The following is a 26,755-nucleotide window of genomic DNA, read 5'->3' as shown; positions in this document are numbered from 1 at the left end:
TCTCTCTCTCTCTCTCTCTCTCCTTGTATCCTTGTATGTACATCTGAATATACAAACACAACCTATTCAGTCCATATAATGTTACTTCTATGTGTATATTTCCAGGGATGACCACTTGGTATTAGAAAATTCAATACACTCTTCCTGCTCTTAGCATTTTTTAATTACCTGAAGTTCTTTGTCTAGAGTTAAGGCATTGGGGTTTCCTCTATCTGTCTTAGCATATCTATTGGTGTTGTCAATATTAGGATTATGTTTACGCATTCATGTTGGCAAGACTGTATGGTTATAGCTTCTAACATTTGTAGGGATCACAATCTCACAGCAAACTCCCAGTTCCTCTGCCCTTTACGGTCTTTCTGACCCCTTTTATGCAGTGATTTCTGAGCCTTGGGAGCAAGAGTTGTCTTGTAACTATATCAGTAGGGAATAGCCTCCACAGTTCTGCATTTGATCAGCTGTGGTTTTTCTAAGGGTCTCCATTTGTTGCAAAGAGAAATTTCCTTGTTGCGTGGTAAGAATAGCACTTATTAATAATGCTTACAATGTAGTTAGGTATTTAGGTGTGTCAGTGCAGTGCTGGTTTTGCTGTCTGTGACCCAGTTGTCTCTGGGTACTAAACCATGGTATGCACGCCCTGCCTACCCTCACAGGGTTGTCATGCCATGCTGGTCACTGTCATGACAGGACACTTTCATCCTTTCTTTTTCCCATGATTCTGAAAATAAAATTGGAATATCTAGATAAATCAGTTATTTTTCTTTATCAGAATGATGCTGTAGAAATGAAGAGAAAAACCTACTGTTTTTCAGAAAAACACCCCGCAGATTTGCCCCACCCCACCCTCCTTGCCTGCTATGATGCACACATGCTGTTGCACTCTATTTGTATCTATTTGCTCTGTTTACTTGTAGATGTCTCTCTTTTTATTCACAGTCATTTCAGTGCTAAGAGGGAAAACGTGGACAGTTGGTGTCAATATTATTGATTTTGAAGTAAACTCCCACTGCTAAGATCCTGCTTCTAACACTAGGAATGGCTACTTGGAGGCCCCAATTCTCCTTGTATGAAGGGAATCTAAACACTTTAGAAGAGAAATAAAATACTCATTTCTGAAGGTTCTTTGTTTTTTTCATTGAATATTTTTGACCTGTGTAATCTACCTATATCAAAAAGATAGCTACGTGTAGAAAATTATCTAAAAATAAAGTGTAGTATAAGCTGTTAGCTCATGAAGCTAACTTTCCTAAAGAAAAACTGATTACTACTGTTTCACTATAAAAGGATTTGTGATAGTAGCACCATGACCAAAGTTCTAGATGTTTTTCTGAATTCAGTTATATATTAATGTAAGTTTTACAAGTTAATAGGAAAATGTACATTTATTTCATACCTAAATGTAAAAGCTTTGGAACTAAAGTAGAAAATGCAATTTCCCAGAGCAGATATTGCAAACAGTTCAGAAGAGACACCATCAGATTATAGATTAAAAACTGTTAAAAGCTAATTAGCACCAAAGGGCAATGGTAACCAGTGTTGATTTACTGCAGTGATCTAAAGGCCAGTGAAAACAACAAGGTGTGACACAGTGGGGTTATGTTAATGTACTTATTTCTAAAATGGATTTTTAAAAACAATTTCATTTTGATAGACTATTATTGAACATCCATATTCACTCATAGAAATCTTGAATTCACCTGTCCCTCTGGTCCCTGGAAATCAGATCTAGTCACAGTTATGGCAGTCTAGAAGAAGCAAATAAAAAAAATCTTTGTGTAGTACTGGATATTAAAAAAATAGAAAAAAATTAGCACATTTCTTGCTGGGAAATCTAAGTCTCACATATTTCTATGTATTAGATAGGATGGTCACTTCCCATAGCACTTGCCTGGAGAGACGCAATGGGAGCCAACAGGTCAACCATCACAAATCTTCTAGAAAACTCATTCATAAATTCAAAGAGTAGGTGAAATTGATTTACTGATGTATTTCAATAAACGCTATACTCAAAACAGTGTTTCAAAATATACTGAACATAAAACATGCTGTGAGGTTTCTTTGTATGCAGAATTTTCTAGGTATGAGGTCTGCTTCATATTTGCAGCACATATGGACTTGGACGAGATCATTTATTTGCTCACATGGTTGATGGCTGCCATTTTGGAAAGCATAGTTATAGAACAGGAATTTTCCTTTTTCTTTCCTTTCTTTTATTTTGGATATCTACAAAGAGCTCCAAAGCAATCAGAAAGTGACTAGCTGGAGAAGTAAAGGATGTGCCCTCATTTGATCACAAAGGGCTTGGTGTTCAGGCTACTTTCCAGGGTAGCTCTGGTGGCTTTTGTGCATTCCAGGGCATGGTGAAGGAAAGGCAGGAGTGTGTGCCACCTCCCCATTCCATAAGCGTGTGTCGGCTGTCCTAACAGTACTGTTTCCTTGATTCATGAACAACTGAATTGTCAGTTTTACTAAAAAGTACAACTTGAGGAACTTTATTTTGCAAGATACAAGGCATGGCTTTTATAAATAAATGGGTTTTTTTCTTCAAATTTTCTGTAGAAAAGATGTTTTTTAAAACATTCATTTAGTTTTTATAATTGTATTAACCATTGGAAGCATATTCCTTGTATCATAATCTTATGGGAAGGTTAATAATTGAATATGTATTTTGATATTTATCTCTACTTTTCTTTAAATGTAGAAAAATAACATTTCAAAGCAGAATAAAGACTATAAATCTGTAGTGTGTTGAACTGCATTATTGTTTGAATATGTGGATTATCTAAATTGAGGTTAGATTTTAATCATAAAAGCTCTCTCTGAAATGGATCTGGTTTAGCACTTTGTGGCTAAATGAATTAGACTCTAAACTTTTATCTGAATCTGTGGAGCTTGGATATAAATTGCAAAGATCACAGCTATGGGGAGAAGACCTATACCACAAAGGCCTTTCTGCATAGATTATGAATACCATAACTCAATAATTTTTCAAAACTATAGTTATAATTGGACCCAATGGGGGTCTGTTTCTTTGATGAGATCACAGTAACTGTGACTTTACACTGGAAAATGTCACTACTGTGAAGGTTTATCACCTGTAGAGCTGGTCTTTCCTCTGGTGCTGTGTTCATTTCTCATTAGCATTATTCAAAGTTTAGTTGTTAATTAGGCTCACCCTTCAATTACAATCATCATCTACAAGAGGAGTCAGAACTACTTGAATAAAGAAATAAAAACATTCCCCTCTGCACGTGTGTAAAGGATAAATGGTATTATTTTATTACCTGGTAGTTTATAGAGATAATATGTTGTGTTGAGGGAGCAATCCAGTTAAAATTTGTCTCTTAATTAGTTCTCATTTGTATAAGAAAATAGGGTTCTGATGCAGCCTCACATTTTTCTACTTCAAACATTGAAGAGCAATGTATATGGGATCTGCTGTTTTCAGGTGAACAGACTATAGTTTTGTATTCTAGTTGAAAGTCGTTAATGAAATGAATACAGAAGAGGAAGGCCCCAAGAATGAGCTCACTTAACCCAGCCCACACGCCTGTCCTAGCACTTCTAAAGTGCATAGCTCTCTGAATTAGAAGACAGAATAGTCATGAAATATTGCAGTAATTCAAGAACTTTTCAAAATTTGCAGGTTCCCAGAAAAAAAATTTCTGTTTTCAAACATTGGTATTTCGTTCCCGTTGCTGATCAGTGTGGCAGTGACATAGAACTCCAGTGTAGTGCGTGGTGCTGAGCAACAGTGCACGACTTTATCTCAGAGTAGCCACATAGGGAAAGCAGACTAGCTCCTATCGTGTGCCCTGACTTGTTTCATTTATAAATGAGAATATGAATGTTTTTCTTAGGAGGATGTGATGGAATTTAGATGAGACAATGTAGAATTAAGTGTAAGGAGAATTAAATAATTTTTCCTTCATGATATGGTCTCTACAAATTTATCTCTTCTCTTTTTTTTTCTGTTAATGATAAAAAGAGAAAATTACGCAAATGATACTATCAAACAGGAAATAAAATTATAAATGATCTTGAAGCACTCATAACAAATAACAGTGCACAACAAAAGTGAATGCTCCTGAACCAGCTTTATCTCCAAACAAGTAGACACACGTTATAATTGCTAAAAACCTGCAGAAAAGTGCCTCACAAGCAGTTTACTGTAAATAATTAAAGCTTATTTATGTCAAGAGGCCTTGGGAAAAAAAAGAGAGCATGAACCAATTTGCATTAGTACATTGCTATCCTCTCCTGCTCTCGTTTCAATTAACAGAGCAGCAGGTGCTCCGCGCAGCTAAAAAGATAAGCTATCTGGGAGGAGGATGGATTTTGGCTGACCTGCAGACATTGCGCTTTGCCTGCTGATTGGGTTCGTACCTCGCTGTACCAATTTCTGAGGTGTTAATTTAACTGTTCCTCTCTGCCATGCAGGTCTCAGCCTTGAAAAATAAGCTGAAGAAGCAGTCCACAGCCACGGGAGATGGAGTGTCTCGGGCCTTCCTGAGGGCACAGGCAGCTTTGTTTGGCTCCTACAGAGATGCTCTGAGATACAAGCCTGTAAGCATCCCTTTCATCACTGCTCTGTTTTTCCACAGTCCCTAGACTGAGACAAGAAAAAGCAAACACCTTAATATTACAGCTGAAGGAAATATCATGGTTGTCCTTTAAAGCTCAACAAAATGTGCTTCAAAGCTTATTCTTGCTCCACCTCATCAGCATCTGTTTCATTGCCGTTAGCAAATATTCTCCATGATCTTTGGCCTGTCACATATGTAAAGTTCTAGAGGTGGAATATTTACTTTTGAGTGACTTGATAAATTATGTTCAAACACCTAAAATCACTTACCTGACTTTCTTCAAGTCACCAAGAAAGTCACTAAACAGTAGAACTAAATAGCTTAGTTAGGGCAGGTACAAAGTGAAAGGTAAGGAAATTAGGACTTTAAAATGTGGTGATATTTGATTATTTACTGTGTTCCTTGTTCATAACACACTCTGAAATGGGCTTGCCTACTTAGCATATCTTGCCCCATCTTGCCATTTACTCTAATTCTCTAAAATTATTGAGTCACATCTAAGAATTTAGCTAGTCCAAAATGGTGGACGTCAGCACATTTGTTTCTCTCTGCAGTATTCATTAAAGCTGCTAAGCTGATTTTATGAAACATTTCTACAAGACCATTCCACAACCAGATGACTATGCTGGAAATATTTTGTGTGCATAGAGGCATGCATGTGTCACAGCATTCACATGGAAGTCAGAGGACACCTTCAAGGTGTCATTTCTTTCCATCTACTATGTGAGTCCTGCAGATTTTAGCCTCAGGTTCTTGGGTTTGGTGGCAAAGCCCTGTTTCTGACCCAGATGTGTGCATTTTAAGGGTTAAATACATTGGGTTAATAAGTAACACAGAAGCCTGCTGCTGATAGAAGTCCATTGTTAGATTGCTTTTTAACCCTTACTCTGTGGAATATTTGGAAAGAGATAACTTTTATGCTTTCCTGGTCTGTCTTCACATTTGATGTGCAAACCTGTTGAACATTGTGAGGAAATAACACACATGAATGTGTAATATGCTTTTTAAACAGTCTTCTGACTGAGTGATTCCCATCAGGTAGTTTTTACACATTTTAAGGGCTTTTGAGCTATTGGAAGGAGTTTTTAAGTGGATAACTATATACCTCCTGTCTTCAAAGAAACATGCATATTTAGTTCTTATGTTGTGTTTGTCACTATAACAAAATGCCTGCCAAAATCAGTTATGAAAAGAAAAGGTCTGTTTTGCCTTGCAGTCTTGGAGGTTTAAGCCTACGGGAAGGTGGTCCTGTTGCTTTTGGGAACCTGTTATGGCAGTACCAGATGATAGGGACCATATTGGTGAATAAAACTCATACACAATGATGGAGACGTGCGTGAAGGAGAGAAAAGGAGGATGGGCATGGGACCTTGATGTCCCAATCAAGAGCATGTCTCAGATGAACAGAAAACCTCCTACTAGGCTTCCTTGTCTTCTCATAATCTTTTATTTTCTTCATAGACTAAGGTCTCTCTGCCTTTACCATTTTGGCCTCTGGGGGATGCTTATTTCAATCATGGCACATACTAGTCTTCCTGAAGTAAATGTACATTGGAAGGTGGTGTAGATATTGTAAACACCATAGTATATATGTGTTCTGTGCAGAATCGTAAGTATCTCTTTCTTTGAAAGAATGGAAACAGTCATCTAAATGCAGCTAAGTATATTATCATTCAAATTACTCAACTCAAAGACAGGTGAGCTTGAAACACAAAATCATTTTTTATTTAGAGATTTAATTTATCAAAATCAACTTTTAAAATAGTAAGTATGGAAGGAAACTTGAATATACTACTTCACTTGATGTTTTTATAAACTAAATTTTTACTTTTAAAATTTATGGGACACTTCAAATATGAAGAAATGAATAAGCTAAAGTAAAGGATTATGCTTCTAAAGGATTCAGCTTGTCAGTGTGTTGGGTGCTAGATAAGATGACGGATCCCAACACTAACAAGAATTGCCAGTGAATGTAGCCTTCAATATTTATCCATTAGTGTTTCATTCAGCACATAGGGGTATATAGATTTCTGTGACGCAGAACCCAAGCATCTCAAAAGCCATATTTCCAGTGCCCATTGAATATATTAACTAATCATAGAGTATCTTTCCTGTTAATAAGTCACATCTACTGTGAATTTATTTATTTCACTTATAAATTTTCTCTTCATCCTTACTTTCTCCCTTGGTTTTCTACTCTAATATATTTTGGGACCCATGAAAAGTATTATTATTTACATGCCTTTATGATTCTCTAAGAGTCTTTAATGAAAACCTAACCTTTAAATAATCATCAGTACATTTAGATAAATTTTCTTTGTTTTTTCTTCTTGAGGAGTAACTCTTACTATTTTAAGGAATTATATTTATTAAGGAAAACAATTTGTTTTTCTTATTATAAATAAAACCCATTGTTAGATATTGTCCTAGTTACCTTTCTATTCCTGTAACAAAATACTGAGACAAAGGCAACTTATAAGAGAAATAATTTTATTTATCTTATGACTTTAGAGGATTAGAGTCCAATGATGGTAGAGCAAAGAACCAACTGACGGTCCACATCTTGATCCACAGCCGTAAGGCCGAGAGAGAACAGTAGGGATTAGATGAGTCTTGACATCTCAGTGCCCTGTCCCCAGTGACACAGCTTCTTCTACAGGGCCACACCTTCCAATCCTTCCAAAACACTTCTACCAGCTAGGGTCCAGATATTCAAATATGTGAGCCTTTGGGGACATCCTCATTCAAACTGCCACATTCCACTACCTGGCCCTTATAGGCTTGTGGCCATATCATAATGCAAAAAGTATTTAGTCAACTTCAAAAATCCCCACAGACTCAATACAATTTAAAAGTTGTAAGTCTCTTCTGAGACTCAAAGGGAATCTCTTAACTTTAACCCACCATAAAACAAAGAAATCGTATTACATACTTCCAACATACAGTGGCACAGAATATATCTTACCATTCCAAAAGGAAGAAATCTGGGCATAGTGAGAAAACACTGCAAGACTGAAACCCAGCAACACAAACTTCAAATTCTGTAGTTTCATGCCTGATGTCAAAAGACTTTTCCAGCTTTATTCCCCGCAACATACTGATGTTTCCACTTCTTCTATTCAGCTTTTGCTGACAGGTGTTGCACGGGTCTGGCACCTGTCATATCTTAGGGTTTCCAACACAGACAAGGAATCTCATAGCTTCGTGCAATGGCCTCTCAGGGCCTCCATTCAGGGACTCCCATGCCACATTCCTGGACTCAGTGGTTTTTCTTAACCATGGACAAAGATTCCATAACCCCTTTATTCATCTATCTTTCACAATTCTTTCTTTTAAATGTAAGATTTTTTTCCGCTTCCTGAACACAGACTCCTCCCTTCTCTCCTCCCCCCTCTCATCCTCTTACCACTTCCTACCTTCCTCTTCTCAGAAAAGGGGCGCCCCCTCCATGTGAACCCACTCCAGCACATTAAGTCGCATCAAGACTGGGTGGATCTTATTCCATGGAGGCCAGGCCAGGCAGCCCCGCCCGGGGCAAGCAATGCAAAAGGAGGCAAGACCCAGCTATACCACTCCTAGGCATATACCCAAAAGGTGCTCCACCATACAAGGACCTTTGCCCAGCTATGTTCACCTCAGCTTTATTCATAATAGCCAGAAACTGGAAACAAACTAGGTGTCTGTAAACTGAAGAATATGTAAAGAAACTGTGGTACATTTATACAGCGCAATACTACTTAGCTATTAAAATCAAGGAAATAATGGAATTTGCAGGCAAATGGATGGAACTAGAAAAGATCATCCCAAGTGTGGTAACCCAGAGCCAGAAAGACACACATGGTATATACAGTATAAGCAATTATTAGACATATAATACAGATAACCATATTATAGTCCACACACCCAAAGAAGCTAAGTAACAAGGAGGGCCCAAAAGAAGTTGCTTGAATCTTTCATGATTCTAAAGCCTAGAACCACGTGGTGGACACTGCCAAGGTTGATGACCATCTTGGGGTAAACCCTGGCACCCTTGAGTCACATCCATAGCGGCTTTGGTTTTTGTTTGTTTGTTTATTTGTTTTTGTTTCTTTTTAGGAGCAGAAAATGTCTTTGTTTTTTTCTTTTCACAAGTTGGAACTTAGTGGGGTGAGTGGGATCTCGCCCTGAGGTTATCATTTCCTTTATTACTTTTCAGCTCAGGCCTCTCTTTAGGCTTCTCTGTCATTTCATCTCAAGCCTTGGCTCCAACATTACCTTTCCTGGGGCTATTTTTCTCTTTAAGCTGCATATTTTCTGCTTCATTTACTCCACTTGTTCTTTTTCATGTAGACCTGCATGAGTTTGCTAAGTAATGACTCACTGAGGTGTTCTCTGAGGTTTCAAAAGACTGTTGTGATCAAGATGAGTCAAAATTAGGCTGTCTTGAAGTCACCTCTACCAAGGAAATGAAGTCATCACTTTAAGTTTAGTCACAGGTAAATTCTTAGGATAAGTGCAGAAAGCAGCCACATTCTTTGCCAAAATATCACAAGTCCGTGGCCCAGCTGCTAATATTGTTCCTCTCGGAAACCTCTTGAGCTGAGCCTCCATAGTCCACATTGCTGTCAGTGTCACTGTCTTCCCAAGTCCTTCTAGGATGTTCTGTTACAGTGTTCAACTCCCACAGTCTTCCACTTTATTCCCTAACCAGCATTGTCAGGCCTTTCATAGCAATAGCCCCTCTCTGAACCAACTTCTGTCTTAGTTTTTTATTGTGGTGATGAAATCACCATGAGCAATGCAACTTATAAAATAAATTATTTAATTTTGCTTACACTTTCAAAGGACTAGAGTCCATGATGGTGGAATGAAGGAATAGGTGAGAACTCATATCTTGATCCACAACTAGAGAGAGAGAGAGAGAGAGAGAGAGAGAGAGAGAGAGAGAGAGAGAGAGAAGAAGAAGAAGAAGAAGAAGAAGGAGGAGGAGGAGGAGGAGGAGGAGGAGGAGGAGGAGGAGGAGGAGGAGGAGGAGGAGGAGAGAGAGGAGAGAGAGCGCTCCCCCAACAAGGCCATATATCCCAATCCTTCCCAAACAGTTCCACCAACTAGGAAATAAGTATTTAAACATATGAGCTTCTGGGACCATTCGCATTTAAACAACTACCATGATATTATTTTCATACATGACCCCTATGAATTACATACATAATTCACTAAAAGTGTTTGCTTGTTTGTTTTTATTTTAGAACTTATTTGGCCTTTCATATATTTGGCCTATATCTTGGTGTATTTTCTTAGACATAAAATAAAGAAGGACCTAGTATAGAAGCTATAAATACTTCATGATCATATTTCTTTTCATAAATATATTTGGGTGTCCTCTGTTGAATAGAATACAGTTGGAAAGGCAGAATCCTCTACCAAGCTTAATTATGAGTTCTTTGGCTAGGCATTGCTTTTCAAAGTTTTGCAACTGAAGCCAGGAAGGGTGGTATACTTCTGTAATCCCAGACCTAGTAAAGCTGAGGCAGGAGGATCATCAATAGTTTGAGGCTTACCTGGTCTACACTGAGTTCCAGGCCAGCAGCCAGTACTATATAGCAAGACATTATCTCAAAGATGTTAGGAATGTTTATGTGTGAGCTACTTAGTTTTGTTAACTTAGTCAGATAACAAAACAGCTAGTGAGGCACATTTTTTGGTGTGTTTGTGGAAGCATTTCCTGAAGGAATTAACTCAGTTGAAGAACCATCCTGATAGTGGTTAGCAACAGTTGGTTGACACCCCATTCTGCTGCCAGCAGAAGATATATTTGGGGACCTGTGAGCCATTGGTGCAGTGATCTCTGAGTGCCTGCATGGCTGAGCTCAGCAAAACAATCTCCTATGTGTCTCTGAGCAACATGCCCCTGTAGTAGCATTCTGTGTTCAGGCATTTTTCTTTCAGACACTCTTTTTAAATGAAAGTTTTTAAAAATGAGTTTGGATCCTTTGATGAGTGAAGTCTTGACCTCAAGGTCCCTTTGCTATAGTCTCTGTTCTGTGACATTCTCAAAGAATAAGTAACGTTTTAAAAAGTTGTACTAAAGTGTTATTGAATGTTCAATTTCATTCATTCATTCATTCAGTACTTGTTGTACTTATGGTGTAAGTAAGTGTGATTCTGTCTCTAGTAACATGGGTACAGTAGTCTATCTTCAAGAGGATTGCCTTTCTTGGTTTTGTCGTGTCACCCCTGAACTCCCTGATATAAGTTTTATGGAAGTAGTAAATATGGTCCACCTCACTTACCCAGAGTATAGTTGTGTAAACCTATCCAATTTGTATAATGTATAATTAAAGAATCTTCTATAGCTCTTTATGTCAAAAATCACTCTAAAGTATATAATATCATTTTTGTGATGGGCATTGGTAGGTGAGAACACCTGACAGAGTGTTTCAGCCGTGCCTCACAGTTTGTTTGCATTGTCCCTCTTTCCTAGCAGGGCTGCCCAAGAGGACTTTATATTGTAGGAAATCTTCTGAACATGTGCTGTCTCTTAGCCACTAGCCATGAGTGATGGCTGAGTATGTCAAATGGGGCAAATTCATAGACACTGAATCTTTAATTTCATCTGATTTTTATGTCTTATCCTAATGCCTACATGTGACTATAGCTGATTTATTTGAAAAGGTAGTTGTGTAATGTCATTAATTCCATGAGAAAAGATGACAATTGAATTGCACTGTTATTAGTCATTACTTTTATCCATGTCAGAGCCAGTTTCTAGCATTTTACTTAAAGAGTCCTATAATCAGAGCACTGAGTCTCCTTAACATTTAAATTATAATCGATAGTTTTCAGAGTTCTAGCATGCGTTTTAAATCTGTGCTGCAACATTAGAATTGCCACAAAATTCATTCTAGTGGATGAATTGTCATTGGTCTCCACTTTCATTTTGAACATGAAATATAAACACTTACCTGGACATATGTCGAGTAGGTCAGTGGACTGTTGAAGTGTTGGGGGATCAGTGTAGGGAGGAACCATGCAGGAAGTGGTGACTCTGCAGCCATATGCGTGTGACTGGAGCAAGTGCAGTCTGCAGGATGTGAAGTGTGAGTCCTTGTTGATGAGAGAAGGAGCATCGGGTAGAGCACCCATCAAACACTTCAAAGATGTGATTGCGTAGCATGAAGGCAGTTGCTAAGTGGAACATGCTAGAGCATTGTGTCAGGGATGTGTTTGCAGTTAAGTGACAAAATGAGGCAACTGGCTTTATGGCAAGAATGTTGTTGGGTTGGAGAGATGGCTCAGCCGTTAGGAGCGTTGACTGTTCTGCAGCGGACCTGTTTTCGATTCACAGCACCCACAAGATGATTCACAACCCCTGTAACTGCAGATACAGGGTATCTGATGCTCTCCTCTGATTGGAAAGGGCATGAAGCATACATACATGGAGGCAAAACACATACATTTTAAAAAAATGAATAAATCTGATGTGAATAAAGAATGTTGTCCAACCAGCAAGAAAAGTAATTGTAGCCATTTTCAAGTTTGTCATGTATGCATGATATTTTTGTACTAAAAATCAAGGGAACAGTGTCAAATCTTTGCATTGAGGTGACTTACCCTTTTCTCAGTGAGTGAAACTGAGGAGTTTTAAGAGTGTCAGGGGTTCCTGAGAGGAAGCCCGTTGCACAGGATTTTCAGTACACATTATTCCTACTCTCTTGGGATGCTATGTTGATTTTTGTATCTCATATCTCCTGTGACCCTCAGTGTATCTCCTAAAGAGACTAGTTCTCACTGACTGACCTTTTATTGATGTCTTGATATCTTTACTTCTGTCAAGGGCGAGCCCATCACCTTCTGTGAGGAGAGCTTTGTAAAGCACCGCTCCAGTGTCATGAAACAGTTCCTGGAGACTGCAGTGAACCTTCAGCTGTTTAAGCAGGTAAGAATGAGCCCACACACATTTGCTCTGTACAGAGATCGCTGCCACTCCACACAGTTCTGCCACCCTAAAACTACATCCACAGAAGAAATCCATGAACGGAGAAACGACCTTTCTGAATCAGGACGTTCTTCTTGTGTCTCTCACGTTAGGCTGTCTTAGTTCCTGTTTATGCTATCTAAACCTACTTATTACTACTTGGTTTTCTTAGTCCATGTGACAATTTTAAGTGTGAAGCTACCTCATTGAGTATAGCATATACTCACACCCACACTGTGTTGTAAAGCTGTTCAAGGCTCAGATCTAAACATGCAGTGCCTGTGCGAAGCACCAGCCTGACAAATCTGTTGATGGAGAAAATGCCATTGAATTGACAATTACCTTCTCATTAGGAAAGCAGTGTGAGAAGGAATTAATGATTTTTATATTTTGATGAATTGAAAAAAATAATCTGTGGCTAGAATATACTTTATGGTAATATAACTGTCATCTAAATAGTAAATTTTTACTTAACGAGAGGCATATATGATTGTTGGACTGTAATGTCTGAAATTCCTAAGATGAAGTTGATTCTTTGAGCTCGCTGTGTCTTGTTGACACCAAGCTGATGTTACCTTAAGTGCTAGAACATAACAGTTTAGTCCCAATCTAACGTGTCCTTGAGTTAAGTGTTACTACCTCCTTTGTGTTTGTTTATCTATGAAGAAGCTATACCACATTCTAGTAGCACAAATGAGTTGTGGGCTATTGAAAGGATTGAGTTATATCCATGTTTTAATGGTGAAAGAAAATCCTATTAAAGAAGAGTATCGTTGTAGTTAAAGGAGACATTTACCTTTAGGTTAGATTTAAGTGTAGAGAGATTTCTTGAACTGAAGAGCTATATGAAACAGAAGCCACCCAAAATGCAGTGCATAGAGACAAAGAGTAGATAAGGTAGGAGGTCAGTAGATACAGTGCATGAGGAAAATGTCCGCATCGCACGCAGTCCCAGTAGGTAGGATAGAAAGCAGAGCAGACATAGTAGTAGCAAGTATCATACCTGAACCAATGAAATATTCCATTTTATTGATTTGTAAAGTTCAGTATACATGAACTGAATAAAGAAGAAGGGATTAAATCTACAAATAATATACTTCAGGCATAGAACAGCAGAGAATGAGAAGGAGTTTTTGACTTAGTTTATGTGACATGCATGCGTTGCCTGCAGATGCTAGAAGAGGGTGTTAGATCCCTGGAGCTGGAGTTCCAGGAGATTGTGAGCTGCCCCAGACTAGGTGTTGGGAAACGAACTCTGGCCCTCGGGAAGAGCAACATGAGCATTTAACTGCTGAGCCATCCCTCCAGCCGGGCATTTTTTTTAAAATGAATAAATTGTAATGCAGTAGAACACTACAGCAGGGAAATGAATGAATTGTAGTAAAAAGTAAAAATGAATGATGTGAATGAAGTATCACCAGAGCATGCACATGTGTCTGTTAAGAACTTTTATATAGTGTTCAAATGAGCAAAAAAATCATATTTATGATATATGGTTGTGACAGAAACCACAATGAAAGGCAAAAACAAGCTGAAGTATTATGGTCTTTTCTTAGAGAGAAGCTGTGCCTTTTGTCAACCTCAAACATGCTAGACTCTAGGTTCTCTGAGAGGAGACAGCCTTAACTGAGAAAATGCCTCCATAGGATTGGCTGTGGGCACTTTCTTACTTAGTGATTGACGTGGGAGGACCCAGGCCACTGTGGATGAAGCCACCTCTGGGCTGGTGGCCCTGGGTGCTGTGAGAAAGCAGGCCGAGCAAGCCAGTAAGCAGCACTTCTCCTTGGCTTCTGTAGCAGCTCCTGCCTCCAGGTTTTTCCCTGGAATTCCTGCCCTACCTCCTAGTTAAGGGACCATAAGCTGTAAGATGAAATAAAGCCACTCCTCCCCAAGTTGCTTTTGGTCATCATGTTTTATTGCCGTGAAAGAATCTCTAAGTAAAATGGCACAGAGAGGGACCTTTAAGTCCTTTCGGTTTATTATATAATTGTATTTCAATAGTTGGATTTCATATTTGACTTGAAAACTTTAATGGACAAAACTAAATGTTTAGTAGATTTAGTAGATTCAGTGTTATGGCTTGATACATATTTACATAGACGCTTGTGTGTCCACGTACAGAGTGCGATAATCACATTCTGCTAGCTAACTACAATCTGACATAGTTTTTGGTAGTGAGCACACACAAAGTTTACTCAGCAAATTGGAAATAAACACTAAATTATCATGGACTGTGGTAACCATTCTGTAAAATAGTTCTCAGAAACTCCTCTTGACTAACATGCACCCTGTGTTCAGCATCCTTGCACTCCTAGCTAAGCAGTTTTGTTAACAAAGCATCAATTGCCACCTCCTTTACTTTATCATTAGCACTGACTATTGAGTATTTAGAGTCTATATTAATTTTTGTAGTAAATGAAGGGTTTTTTTTGTCATGTCTCCAGTTTAGGCTTTAGTGGGTTATGTTTTTATTGACATTTGACTTGTAAATCCCTCTACCCCCTTGTTTCCAAGCCTGTGAAGTGAGCTAAACTTGAATCCTAAGCCTCAGATGCCTTTTGCCTCTTATATTACGTGATACCGTGAAGTAAACACATAGCTTAGACAGATGACAGTGGATTCCATTTAGATTAATTCCTGTTTAAATAATAGATTTAGATGGAATCCCAGAAATAATCCTCAAGTTCATGATTTTGACTTCACCATCTTTCTCTACATTACAGCTTTATAAAGAGTAAAGCCATATTTTAAGTCCCTTTTCCTTTATTTGATATTATGCTCATATAGTGAGGAAAGTTTTCTTTGTGTATTATTTATTACTAAATCCATGATTTTAAAAAAGTTCCTTTGCTTATGTACTTTCCAAGCTTGGGCTCATGGCTGAGTTTAGCACGTTAATCTTAAAATCTAAGTTTATCCTGTGACTTTAAGACATCTCCATGACTCTAGGCCATCTTGACTGGCAGTGTAGATTACTGCTGGGAAATAGTAGATTAATTGTAGAGGATCTCTAACTTATACCACTGACCCCCAAAAAGAAAAAAAAAAAAACCACAGTTCATCTCATGCGATTGCTAATTCACTTGATAAAGAAAATGATAGGGAAGATTTCATTTGAAAACCTGTCTTTTATTACTCACCTAAAATCTTTCTTGTCTTTCATAAGCTAATATAAACATGTATTTTTTTCAACATTTTTATATAACAAGTTCCTGTCAATGTATAAATGTACAAAGAGAGTGTATCTTTTATTAACTCAGTCTGTTCTTAGGCAATTTCATGCATGCATACTGGCTTCTCTCAGTACTTTTTCCTCTGCCTGTCACCCAGGCCCACTCCTCCTCTCCACATACCCTTCCCTTGTGTTTACATCTGTCCGTTTGTGACCCACTGAAGTTTAGCCAGGTCATCTGTGTAATGAGGTGGCTATTGGAGCCTGGTGGACTCAGCCACAAGTATCCATCAATAGCGAGAAGTCAGTAGTGAAGGACAGCACCACAGAAGCCCCTTCCTCATCCTGGGCTGATTGCTTACAGGGCCAGTGCTGTGTGACCAGGGCAGGATGCCATAGCACTTTTTTTTTGAAATATAGGGAGATATCTCTATATTATAATGTTTACTATAATTTTTCTAAAACACCTCTATAAAGTACAACATTGTGTATTTTAAATCAAAGACATTTAAAATAATTTACTGGCAAAGGAGACACAGAGCAGGGCATAAAGAATTTGGTGTTTGCCAAGTAGAATTGCCAGCTCTTTTTGGTGAGAATTAACAAATCAAAGTTAACACCCATGTTCACCAAATCAAAGTTAACACCAATGTTCACCAAATCAAAGTTAACACCCATGTTCACCAAATCAAAGTTAACACCCATGTTTGGGTCTTTTTGTTGAGAGTTCTAGTAATTTTCTTATTCATTTCTATATCAGTTTTCTTTTCTTTCCTTTTTTCTTTTTCTCTTTTATTTTCTTTCATTCTTTTCTCTCTTCCTTCTTTCGTTCCTTCCTTCCTTTCTTTCTTTTGAAACAGTTTCTCTGTGTAGAACTTCCTTTGTAGACCAGGCTGGCCTTGAACTCATGGATCCACTTTCCTCTGGCTCCCTATTGCTCAACTTAAAGGTGTGCACCATCACCTCCCCCTGCCTCTCTCTCTTCCATAATTTCATCTTTCGTCAGTGCATCTTGACCACAGTTTCACCTTCATCCACTCCTACCAGCTTCCCTCTCCCCTGTATCACTGCCACTCCATGTCACTTCAGAAAATAGCAGGTCTCCAAGAGACAACAACCAAATGAGACAACAACAACAACAACAACAACAACAACAACAAACAATAAGACAAGGCAAAATCCCTCACACTGAGACTAGAGGAGGCAAATGAATAGAGGAAAAGAGTCCCAAGAGCAGGCAAAAGAGTCAAGACACACCTGATCCCTCAGTTAAGAGTCCCACAAAAATATCAAGCTAACAGCCATAACAAATATGAAAAAGATCTGGTCTGTCTCCATGCAGGCCCTGTGCTTGCCACTTCAGTCTCTTTGAGCCCACATATGCCATGCTTAGTTGATTCAATGGCCATGTTCTCCTGGTGTCCTCTGTCCCCTCTGACTCCTACAATCTTTCCTCCCCCTCTTTTTTGGGATTCCCTGAACCCCAAGGGGAGTGATCCAATGAAGACCTCCAATTTAGATTCTCTCACTCTGTATAATGTCTGGCTGTGGGTCTCTGCACCTACTTCCATTTCCTGCCAGAGGAAGTCTCTCTGATGACATCTGGACAAGGCACCAATCTACGAGTATAGCAGAGTATCATTAGAAATCATTTGATTCCATCCATCTCTCTACCTATCTGTCTGTCTGCCTATCTATCTATCTATCTATCTATCTATCTATCTATCTATCTATCTATCTATCATCTGTCTGTCTGTCTATCTATCTACCTACCTACCTATCTTTCTATCTACAGACCAGTTGTGTTTGGTTTTACCCTAGATCTCTGGACTATTTATTCTGTTCCTGGCCATCTAAGCAGTGTCTGCAGTGAGCTTCCTCTATCATTGTGGACCTCAAGTTAAACCAACCGTTGTTTGGCCACAGGTTTTGCACTACCATCTTGCCCCAGTACATCTTGCAGGCAGGACAGATTATAGGTCACAAGGTTTTGTGGCTGAGTTGATATCTACATTTTTCTTTCTATAGCCTATAAAATACCTTCAGAATACCTTCTCATGACAAAGAGACTAGAATGTAGGCATGAAGGCTTCATGTAGGCACCAGCTCAGACCCTCCAGGTTCAATGAGCTATATGTGTGTTATCCTAGGCAATAGGGCCCTACTATCAGTTTGCCAAGAGCAACCCTCTGTCCTAGCATCAGCCTGTGTTATTGATAGATCTCCACTGGACCACCCTCAGCCAACAACTAGCAAATGCAACCTAGTCCTACCGCTGAGAGACTTGCCTGGCTACAATATCCCCTATTACTAAGAGTCCTCACTTGGATCACCCTCATAGATTGCAGGGAGTTTCCACTGCACTAGGTTTTGCATTCTCCACCCTCCCCCACTGGCAAATCTATTCTGTTTTTCTTTCCTGGGAGCTCCTTGCATCTTCACCATAGCCCTGCTCATTATCTAATATCTCTGGATCTAGGGATCATAGCTTGGTTATTATTTACATAATGGCTAATATCCACTTATAAGTAGATACATACCTTGTTTGTTTTTTCAGTCTGTGTTACTTCACTCAGGATGATTTTTCTTCTAGTTCTATCCATGTGCCTGCGAATTACATAATACTGGTTTTGTTTTCACAGCTGAATAATGCTTCATGGTGTAAATGTATCACATCTTCTTTATCTATTCTTTCATTGTGGGACATAATAGGCTGCTACCACGTTTTGCTATTATGAACAAAGCCACAATGAGCATAGTTGAGCAAGTGTCCTTGTGGTAGGATGGAGTGTCTTTGGGTATATACCTAGCAGTGGTATAGCTGTGTCTTGAAATAGATTGATTCCCAATTTTCTGGAGAAACTGCCATTTTGATTTCCATAGTGGCTATACAAGGTTGCACCCCACCCCAGCAATGAGGAGTGTCCCCTTGCTCCACAGTGTGGAGCTGCCACTTGTGTTATTGCTCTTAGCCAGGGGTAATGAGAGCTGCAAGATGGAATCTCAAAGTAGTTTTGGTTTATATTTTCCTGATGACGAAGGATGATGAACATTTCTTTAAGTGTTTCTCAGTTATTTGAGATTCCTTTGTTGAGAGTTCTCTGTTTTGATTTGTTACACACATGTTGGATTATTTTTTTTATATCTGGTTTCTTGATTTCTTTATATATTTTGGATATTAGACCTCTATTGGATTTGGAGTTGTTAAAAATCCTTTCCCATTCTTTAGGTTGCCTCTTTGTTCTCTGCCTTACAGAAGCTGTTCAGTTTCATGAGGTCTCATTTATTAATTATTGATTTTAATGCCTGTGCTATGGTGTTCTGTTCAGAAAGTCACCTCCTGTGCCAATGTATTCAAAGCTGTGTATCTCCATTTTCTCTTTATCAAGTTCACAATGTCTGGTTTTATGTTGAGGTCTTTTATCCACTTGAACTTAAGTTTTATGCAGGATGATAAATGTGGATCTATTTGCATTCTACCTGCAGATAATCCAGTTTGACCAGAACTATTCATCAAATATGCTGCATTTTTTCCCAGTGTGTATCTCTGCCTTCTTTATCAAAAATCAGGCGTCCATAGGTATGTGGACCTGTCTCTGGGTCTACAATTTGATTCAACTGATTATTTTTTTTTTTATGCCAGTACCATGCAGTTTTTATTACTATAGCTTTTTGGTACAACTTGGAATCAGAGATGCTGGTAACTCCAGCCGGTCTTTTGTTGTTCAGGATTGTTTTTACCTATCCTATTTTGTTACTGTTTTTCCCTATGAAGTTGAGAATTGTTCTTTCAAGGTCTGTAAAGAATTGTGTTGGAATTTTCATAGGCATTGCATTGAATCTGTAAAAGCCTTTGGGTAAGATGGCCTTTTTTACTATGTGAATCCTACCAATCCATGATCATGGGAGATATTTCCATTTTCTGATATCTTCTTGAATTTTCTTCTTTAATCCCAGCACTTGGGAGGCAGAGGCAGGTGGACCTCTATGAGCTCAAGGTCAGCCTGGTCTATGAAGTAAATCTAGGGCAGCTAGAGCTGTTACACAGAGTAACTCCGTCTCAAAAAACCCTAAAAAAGAAATTATTTCTTAAAAGACTTGAAGTCTTTTTCATACAAGTCTTTCACTTGTTTGGTAAGAGTTACCCAAGATATTTTATATTATTTGAAGCTATTGTGAAAGGTGTTGCTTCCCTGATTTCTTTTTCTCAGTCCATTTGTCATTTGTATAGATACTAATTTTTTTTTAAATTTAGCCTTGTATCCAGCCACCTCACTGAAAGTGTTTATCAGCTGTAGGAGTGCTCTGATGAAATTTTTAGGGTCACTTATATGCACCATCATATCATCTGCAGATAATAATATAATAAAATGATACTTTGACTTCTTCCTTTCATTTTTTATATTTCCTTGATTTTCTTCAGTTGTCTTATTGCTCTAGCTAAAACTTCAAGTACTATGTTGAACAGATATGGAGAGAATAGACAAACTTATTCCTGATATTAATAGATTTATATGATTTGAATTTCTCTCCATTTAATTTGATGTTGGCTATGAGCTAGCTGTAAATAGCCTTTGTTATGTTTATGTATTTCCCTTGTATCCCTAGTCTTCCTAGGACTTTTATCATGAAGGGATATTGGATTTTGTCAAAGGCCTTTTCTGCATCTAATGATAAGATCGTGTGGTTTTTGTCTCTCAGCTTGTATGTATGATGGATTATATTTACTGATCTTCATATATTGGACTGTCCTTGCATCTCTGGGATGAAACCTACTTGATAATTGTGGATTTTTAAATATTCTAGGATTCAGTTTGTGGGTATTTTATTGAATATTTCTACATCTTTGTTCATAAGGGAAATGGGCCTGTAATTCCCCTTCTTTATTGAATATTTGTGTGATTTGGGTATCAGCGTGACTGTGGTGGCCTCATAAAATGAACTGCACAATCTTTCTTTTGTTTCTAGTTTGTGGAATAATTTGAGGAGTATTGATGTTAACACTTCTTTGGAACTCTGCTAGAATTAACTGGCCCAAGGCAGTTGAGAGACTTTAATGACTGCTTTTATTTCTTAGTGGTCATGTCTACTTAAATAGTATATCTAGTCTTGATTTAACTTTGGTAAATGATATTTATTGTGACAAATATTATTTCAATTTTGTGGAGTATGTTATGATTTTCTGGATATTCTTGGTGTCTATTGTTATGTACCATTTTTGCTTGTTTATTTCTGATTTTGTTATTTTGGATCTCTCTCTCTCTCTCTCTCTCTCTCTCTCTCTCTCTCTCTCTCTCTCTCTCTCTCTCTCTCTCTCTCTCAGTGTGTGTGTGTGTGTGTGTGTGTGTGTGTGTGTGTGTGTGTGTGTCTTTTATTTAGTTGAGATAAGGGTTTGCCTAGCTTGTTGATTTTTCTCAAAGAACCAAGTTACTTCTTATTTCATTGATTTTTCTGTATTACTCTCTTTCTTTCTATTTTATTGATTTCAGACCTCAGTTTGAGTATGTCTTGCCATCCACTCCTCTTGGATGTGCTTGTTTCTTTCTGTTCAGCAGCTTACAGGTGTTCTGTTAAGTTGCTAGTATGAGATCTCTCCAATTTTTTAATAAGGCACTTAGTGTTATACACTTTTTTCTTAGTACTGCTTTCATGGTGTCTCCTGCATTTGGTGTATTTTATATTAATTTTCACTGTATTCTAGAAGGCCTTTAATTTTTTTCTTTATTTCTGTTTTGACTAATTTTTCTCTCAGTAGAGAGTTGTTTAGTTTTCATGAGCTTGTAAGCCGTTGTTGATATCCAGCTTCAACGCGTGGTTGTCTGAGAGGATGCATGGAGTTATGTCAGTTTCCTTGTATTTGTTGAGACTTGATTTGTATCTGAATATGTGGTCAATTTTGGAGGAAGCTCAAGAGGTTTAGAAAAGAAGATATATTCTTTTGCGGTTGGTGAAATGTTCTTTAAACATCTTTTAGGTCCATTTGGTTTATAGCATCTTTTAGCTCCAGTGTTTCTTTGTTTAGTTTTTGTCTGGATAACCTGTTGGTGAATATGGGGTATTGAAGTTTCCCGCTATCAGTGGGCAAATGTCAATATATGACTAAAATTGTACTAGCATTTCTTTTATAAATGTGTATGCCCTTATGTTTGGGGCATAGATGTTAAGATTTGAGTTGTCATCTTGGTGGATTTGTTTATTTTTAATATATTATGAGTTACCCTAAGATTAAGAGCAATTTGATTAAAATGTTTTCCCAGAGTTTTTTTACTCAGAATGTTGCCTGTGGTCAGTGCTAAGTAACTCAGAGAAAAATTTATCTGTAACACTTTTTAAAATATATGGTGAATTCAAATTTAAAATATTTATAAAGCACTGTGTTAACCACCATAAAGGATAAATGGTAATTTTTTTATTAGTAAGTAAGATTACTGCTTCAATAAAGAAAACCTCAGTATCATCTAAGAGGAAAGATAATCACAGATAATATGCACTAAATAAATATGTAAATAATTGCATTACATTAAAAAAATCTTGTTAACATCCAACCAAAAAATATTAGTCATTCTACTTTTTAGTAATATAAAATTCTCTGAAATTGTTACTATTGGAAGAGCATCCATTTGTCATATTTATCTCTTTGATGTATTTATTTCTCTTAGTTCTTTTTGGTCTAAAGGGTAGTTCAAGCCTAATGTTTCAAGTTCCCATATAAAACACAAAATTTTTGGTTTTTTGTCTCTTGTCTGTCACATTTTGCCAAATACTCTTGCTTGAGCCACAATGAGATATTTGACATGTATTCCGTGACGATTATGTAATGTCTTCATGCTACTGAGCCTAAATTATGACAGAGGATTAAAATATCGAGTAAATGAATTATGACATACAAGTAAATAAATTATGATTTAAGACATACTTTATAGTAGGTGCTCTTTGAACGCCTCTTTTAATCTTCTGTAAGCATGTCTGATCTGGCTCCACTCCTGAGGTTATAAAGCCAAACTCCAGCAGTTAAATGACTTGTGAGTAGTCAGGGCTGTGAGTTACATGCAGCGGGTCTGGGAAGCCAAGGATGTTTACTGTCCCTCTAAGAGTAGCCCTCTGGTGAAGTAATGCCTGCTCGCTTAGTGGTGTCTCCTCTTCTCCAAGCGCTGATGCTTCCCACCTCAATCTCAAGGCTCCCCTAGTGTCTTTTCTCTGTTTGGGGCTCCCATTCTTTCATAAATCCTCTCCTCTTAGGAGTTTTGGATTTGTGCCATATTACATTTCTCCTTTTGTTTGACTTTTCTGAGTGATGGACTCTCTAATGATATGGGTTATGGTTTATGTCTTAAATCCTTCTGTATCCTACTATCTAATATATAATATGCATTTAACAGCTGAGGAGTAACTGTCTACTATATGGAATAGGCTTACAATTTTTCTGACAATTTTAATATATAAGAAGTCTGTGAAGTTGAGTATAGTAAAAACTCATCAAAACTTGTAGTGCTATAGCATTATAAACCGGGGGATGTCTGCAGATTTTTGTTCTGTCACATGTTAGGTAATGTGTTGAAATGGAAAATCTACATGATTCTTAGCTCTTTTCCCTGACTCTGTGAGCTGTTGGATAAAAGGAATGGGTCAGAAGTCAAATAGTTTCCTTTTATGTTAACTGGAGGTTTGAGGAGATTTTTAAAAAGCTTTTAACCTAAATAATAAATTGTCATAACTCTCCATGTTCCTTATTGACCTTTGTCATGGCAGCTATTCCTGGTATGTGATTTGCAGCTACGAGCAGCACATGCATGACCAGCACTCATGGCTCTATACTATTGCAGCATAGGTGACACTTGACATGGGAATGCATGAGAGACAGTAACACCACACCAGGCATGTATTTCACAGTACTAAAAAGAATAAAACAGCAACCAAGACAAAGGGAGATGCTGGCTTGGGTGCAGAAGAATTCACAGGGCAGGTAGCATACCAAAACAAAAGATGCATCTCCCTCATCCTTTGCTAGCTAATTTCAAGTAGCATTCAAAAATGTGTTCTTCAAAATGTGCAGTCAGAGTCCTAGAGAGTCTGTGAGACAGACAAGTTATTGAATCTTACCTCCAAAATTACTAATTCAGGTGCTGCCTTTAAAGCCTGCCTTTAATGAAGTGTCATTAACAAGAGTGCTGTGCTCTTAGAGACAGTTACCGAAGTCTTCTCTCTCTGGTCCACCATTCCAAGGTGTATTTGTATGTTCCCTGTATGTTAGGCACTGTTCTGCATGGGATGTCTCAGGGAGCAAAGTAGGGATGAAGCTCTTCCATTCCTAGGAGGAGGGAGAAAGGCAACAAAACTAGTAAGTATGTACAGCTTAGAAAGCTGAAAGTACTGTGGAAGAATAAACAGAGCAGGACAAGACAGGGGAAATGGTACTAACAGAAGCAAGGGTCATGGGCATGTACACACATGCTAACATACACACCCGTGTCGTCTGTGTCAGTGTCTTAAAATGATGTAGTCTGAGCATCCCTCAGTAGAATGTGGTATCTAAGCAGTGCCCCCCTGTCAGGCAACCAGAGGCAGAAGCACAAAGAGATTCAGGCTGCTTGTGTAATCCAGCTGAGAACTAATAGCAATAGAGAAAAGACAATGGAATTTATAGTGAGACTTGGCCAGGTGATACATTGTTTTGATGAGGAGGCAGGCCAATATTCCAAAAGTCCTAATATTAAGTATATTTGAGCAAGATTATCATAATGCTTTCTGAATCAAGCACCTGGACAGGTGCCGGTGTCACTTAAGTAAACTGGGCGAGATTGTGCCTAAAAAGTTTCTTTCAAGAATTAAGTTTCAGAACTGCAGAATTAAACATAAGACATTGAGTTGGAAAACAGATAACAAGGCACAGGAGAAAACTGGACTGAAGATAAAGCCCTGGGGTTCATCAGCAAATGGTAGTGCTTTTATAGCCATCAGATTGGCGACCAAGTGAGCTGAGCAGAGGGCAGAGATTAAGCAAGTAGCAAAGGAGGCTGAAAGAGGGAGAGCAGGTTAGCAGCAATCGGGAGAGAATTGGCTTTTATCAGCAAGTAAAGAATTTCAAGGAGGCCCGACTGCCAGATGTTCCTGGCTTTAACCAAAGAAGGACTTGAGTACTGTGGCTAGAACCACAGAGAGGCTTTGCTGGCATGGAGGTGGAGATGGTGACCATGGCCTCGTAGGAGTGGCCCTGGAGGCCAGCCTGCCAGCTCCTCTACGTTTCTCTATGAGGAGCAACCGAGGTGGACATAGGGAGGTGAGATCAGGGGAGAAAATAACAAGTTTTCCCTGTCCTGAGTACGCCTTCCTTCTCTACTCGATCTTTCTCCTTTCGGCGAAATTAGAAAGCAAAATCATCTGCTTGACTCTAGGGAGCAGGGAAATATCTGGACTTTAAAGTGGAAAGAAGAGAAAAAATAGATCAGGGGAAAATAGAATAGTTTGGCAATATTCTGACCCTGGTTGACTTGAAGATTCTACATATGGCCTGAGGTTTGTTCTTCAGGTAGGTGGAGCCTTAGACTGACTGGACCCTGAGCACATTTCTGCCCTCACTGCAGCATGCTTACGTACTCTTGCAGTTACCGTTTGAAACCACCCACCTCCCGCCATCACTTGCTCACTGCCTTCAGTCTTGGCTCATGTATACGACCCTGACCACCGCACTCCTAACACTCACCCTTCTCCGCTCGCCAACCTCCTCCAGTCTTTGTTTCTTTCTGTGCAACTCACGGTGTTTCTCTATCCTCTTGTCTCCTACTCCCTGGAGATAGTTAGGGATTACAGGGGTTCTACTTCTGCCTAATTTATTCACTACTACCTTGCAGACATTGGGCAAAGTGCAAGGACTATAAGGACTGTAGTAAATACTCATTTAGGTAGTCTCTAAACAAGTGAATAAACTGATTGCTCATGCTTTAGTTAACATACATTGACACACTAAATTCTAGCAACTGTTGAATTTCTTTCTTGTCAGCTGCCATATCCATTTTGGAGGTAGCTTGTTTGTTGTATATTTGATTGCAGGTCTTTTCTAAGCTTGGCCACTAATTGTGCCATAATAATCCAATTAGAGTTCTGTAATGTCACAGTGACCTCAGTACTCTAGCTTTACCATATCAAAACCATAAGAATTCATTCTCTTCCCGCCCCCCCCATTCTGTTTTTCCACATTTTAAATTTTCATACTTTGAGATCTAAATCTAAGCTGGCCTGCCTTATCCCCCTGTGTTAGTGCAGGCACTAAATTACTGCTTTCTGTTTAGTGGTATTTCTAAATGTCTAATATTTTAATTTAACTTGTTTTAACATGCTAGTGTCAATGTAAGTAACCTATGAAAGTTTACTAAGCATTTATAAGAAATATTTAAGTTGCACTGCTTCTTAACATTTAACCCAAAGCCTTATATAGAAAGATGACTTAATTTATTTTCTGTATGTGTTTTGCCTGCACATATGTATGTGCACCGTATATGTGCCTGGTGCCCATGGAGTTCAGAAGAGGGCATCCGAGCTCCTGGGACTGGAGTTGTGTATGTCTTTGAGCGACCATGGAGGTGCTGGGAACCCAGGTCCTCTGCAAGAGCAGCAAGTAAACCTAGTTACTGAGCTGTCTCTCCAGCCCCAAGCTTCTAGTATATATTTTCCTCTTTTGTCCCTTTTATTGAAAATAGATTCTTTTCTCACATAATGTATCTTGGTTTCTCCCTCCTGCCCCCCTCTTTACCCTTCCCACCTCCCCTTCCATCTGCATTCACTCCTTTCTGTCTTTCATTAGAAAAGAACAGGCTTCTAAGAGATAATAAAATATAAAAAAGTAAAATATTGTCAGGTCCCACAGATTCTGGCACCCATTTCCCTATATCAAAGGAGCCATTTCTTTACTATTGTCAGATCTAAATGGCTACCTGTGGTGCCTGTTAGCACATGCTGGCCTCCAGGTTTTCTCAGTGTCACAGTTCCTGTGGCTCTTCTTAGCTCTTCTCACCTCACCCTCTACCCTAACCCTCTGCAGCCCAT

The 26,755-nt window shown here is 38.5% G+C and overlaps 1 protein-coding gene across 5 annotated transcripts in view; it reads left to right on the top strand.

The window, feature by feature from the left end:
- Nucleotides 1-26,755, top strand: part of DENND1B (DENN domain containing 1B) — a 210,436-nt gene that overhangs the window by 141,521 nt on the left and 42,160 nt on the right. For all 5 annotated transcript variants that reach the window (XM_084799269.1, XM_084799271.1, XM_084799268.1 and 2 more), the window contains 2 exons: nt 4,441-4,566; nt 12,403-12,504. In XM_084799269.1, coding sequence (XP_084655395.1) covers nt 4,441-4,566; nt 12,403-12,504 — 228 coding nt within the window. The remainder of the gene's footprint in view (nt 1-4,440; nt 4,567-12,402; nt 12,505-26,755) is intronic.

Source organism: Acomys minous, assembly GCF_964271855.1.
Source record: "Acomys minous genome assembly, chromosome: 1".
Taxonomy (NCBI): Eukaryota; Metazoa; Chordata; class Mammalia; order Rodentia; family Muridae; genus Acomys; species Acomys minous.
The sequence above is the reverse complement of the archived record's forward strand: the minus strand, read 5'-3'. Positions and strand labels throughout refer to the sequence as shown.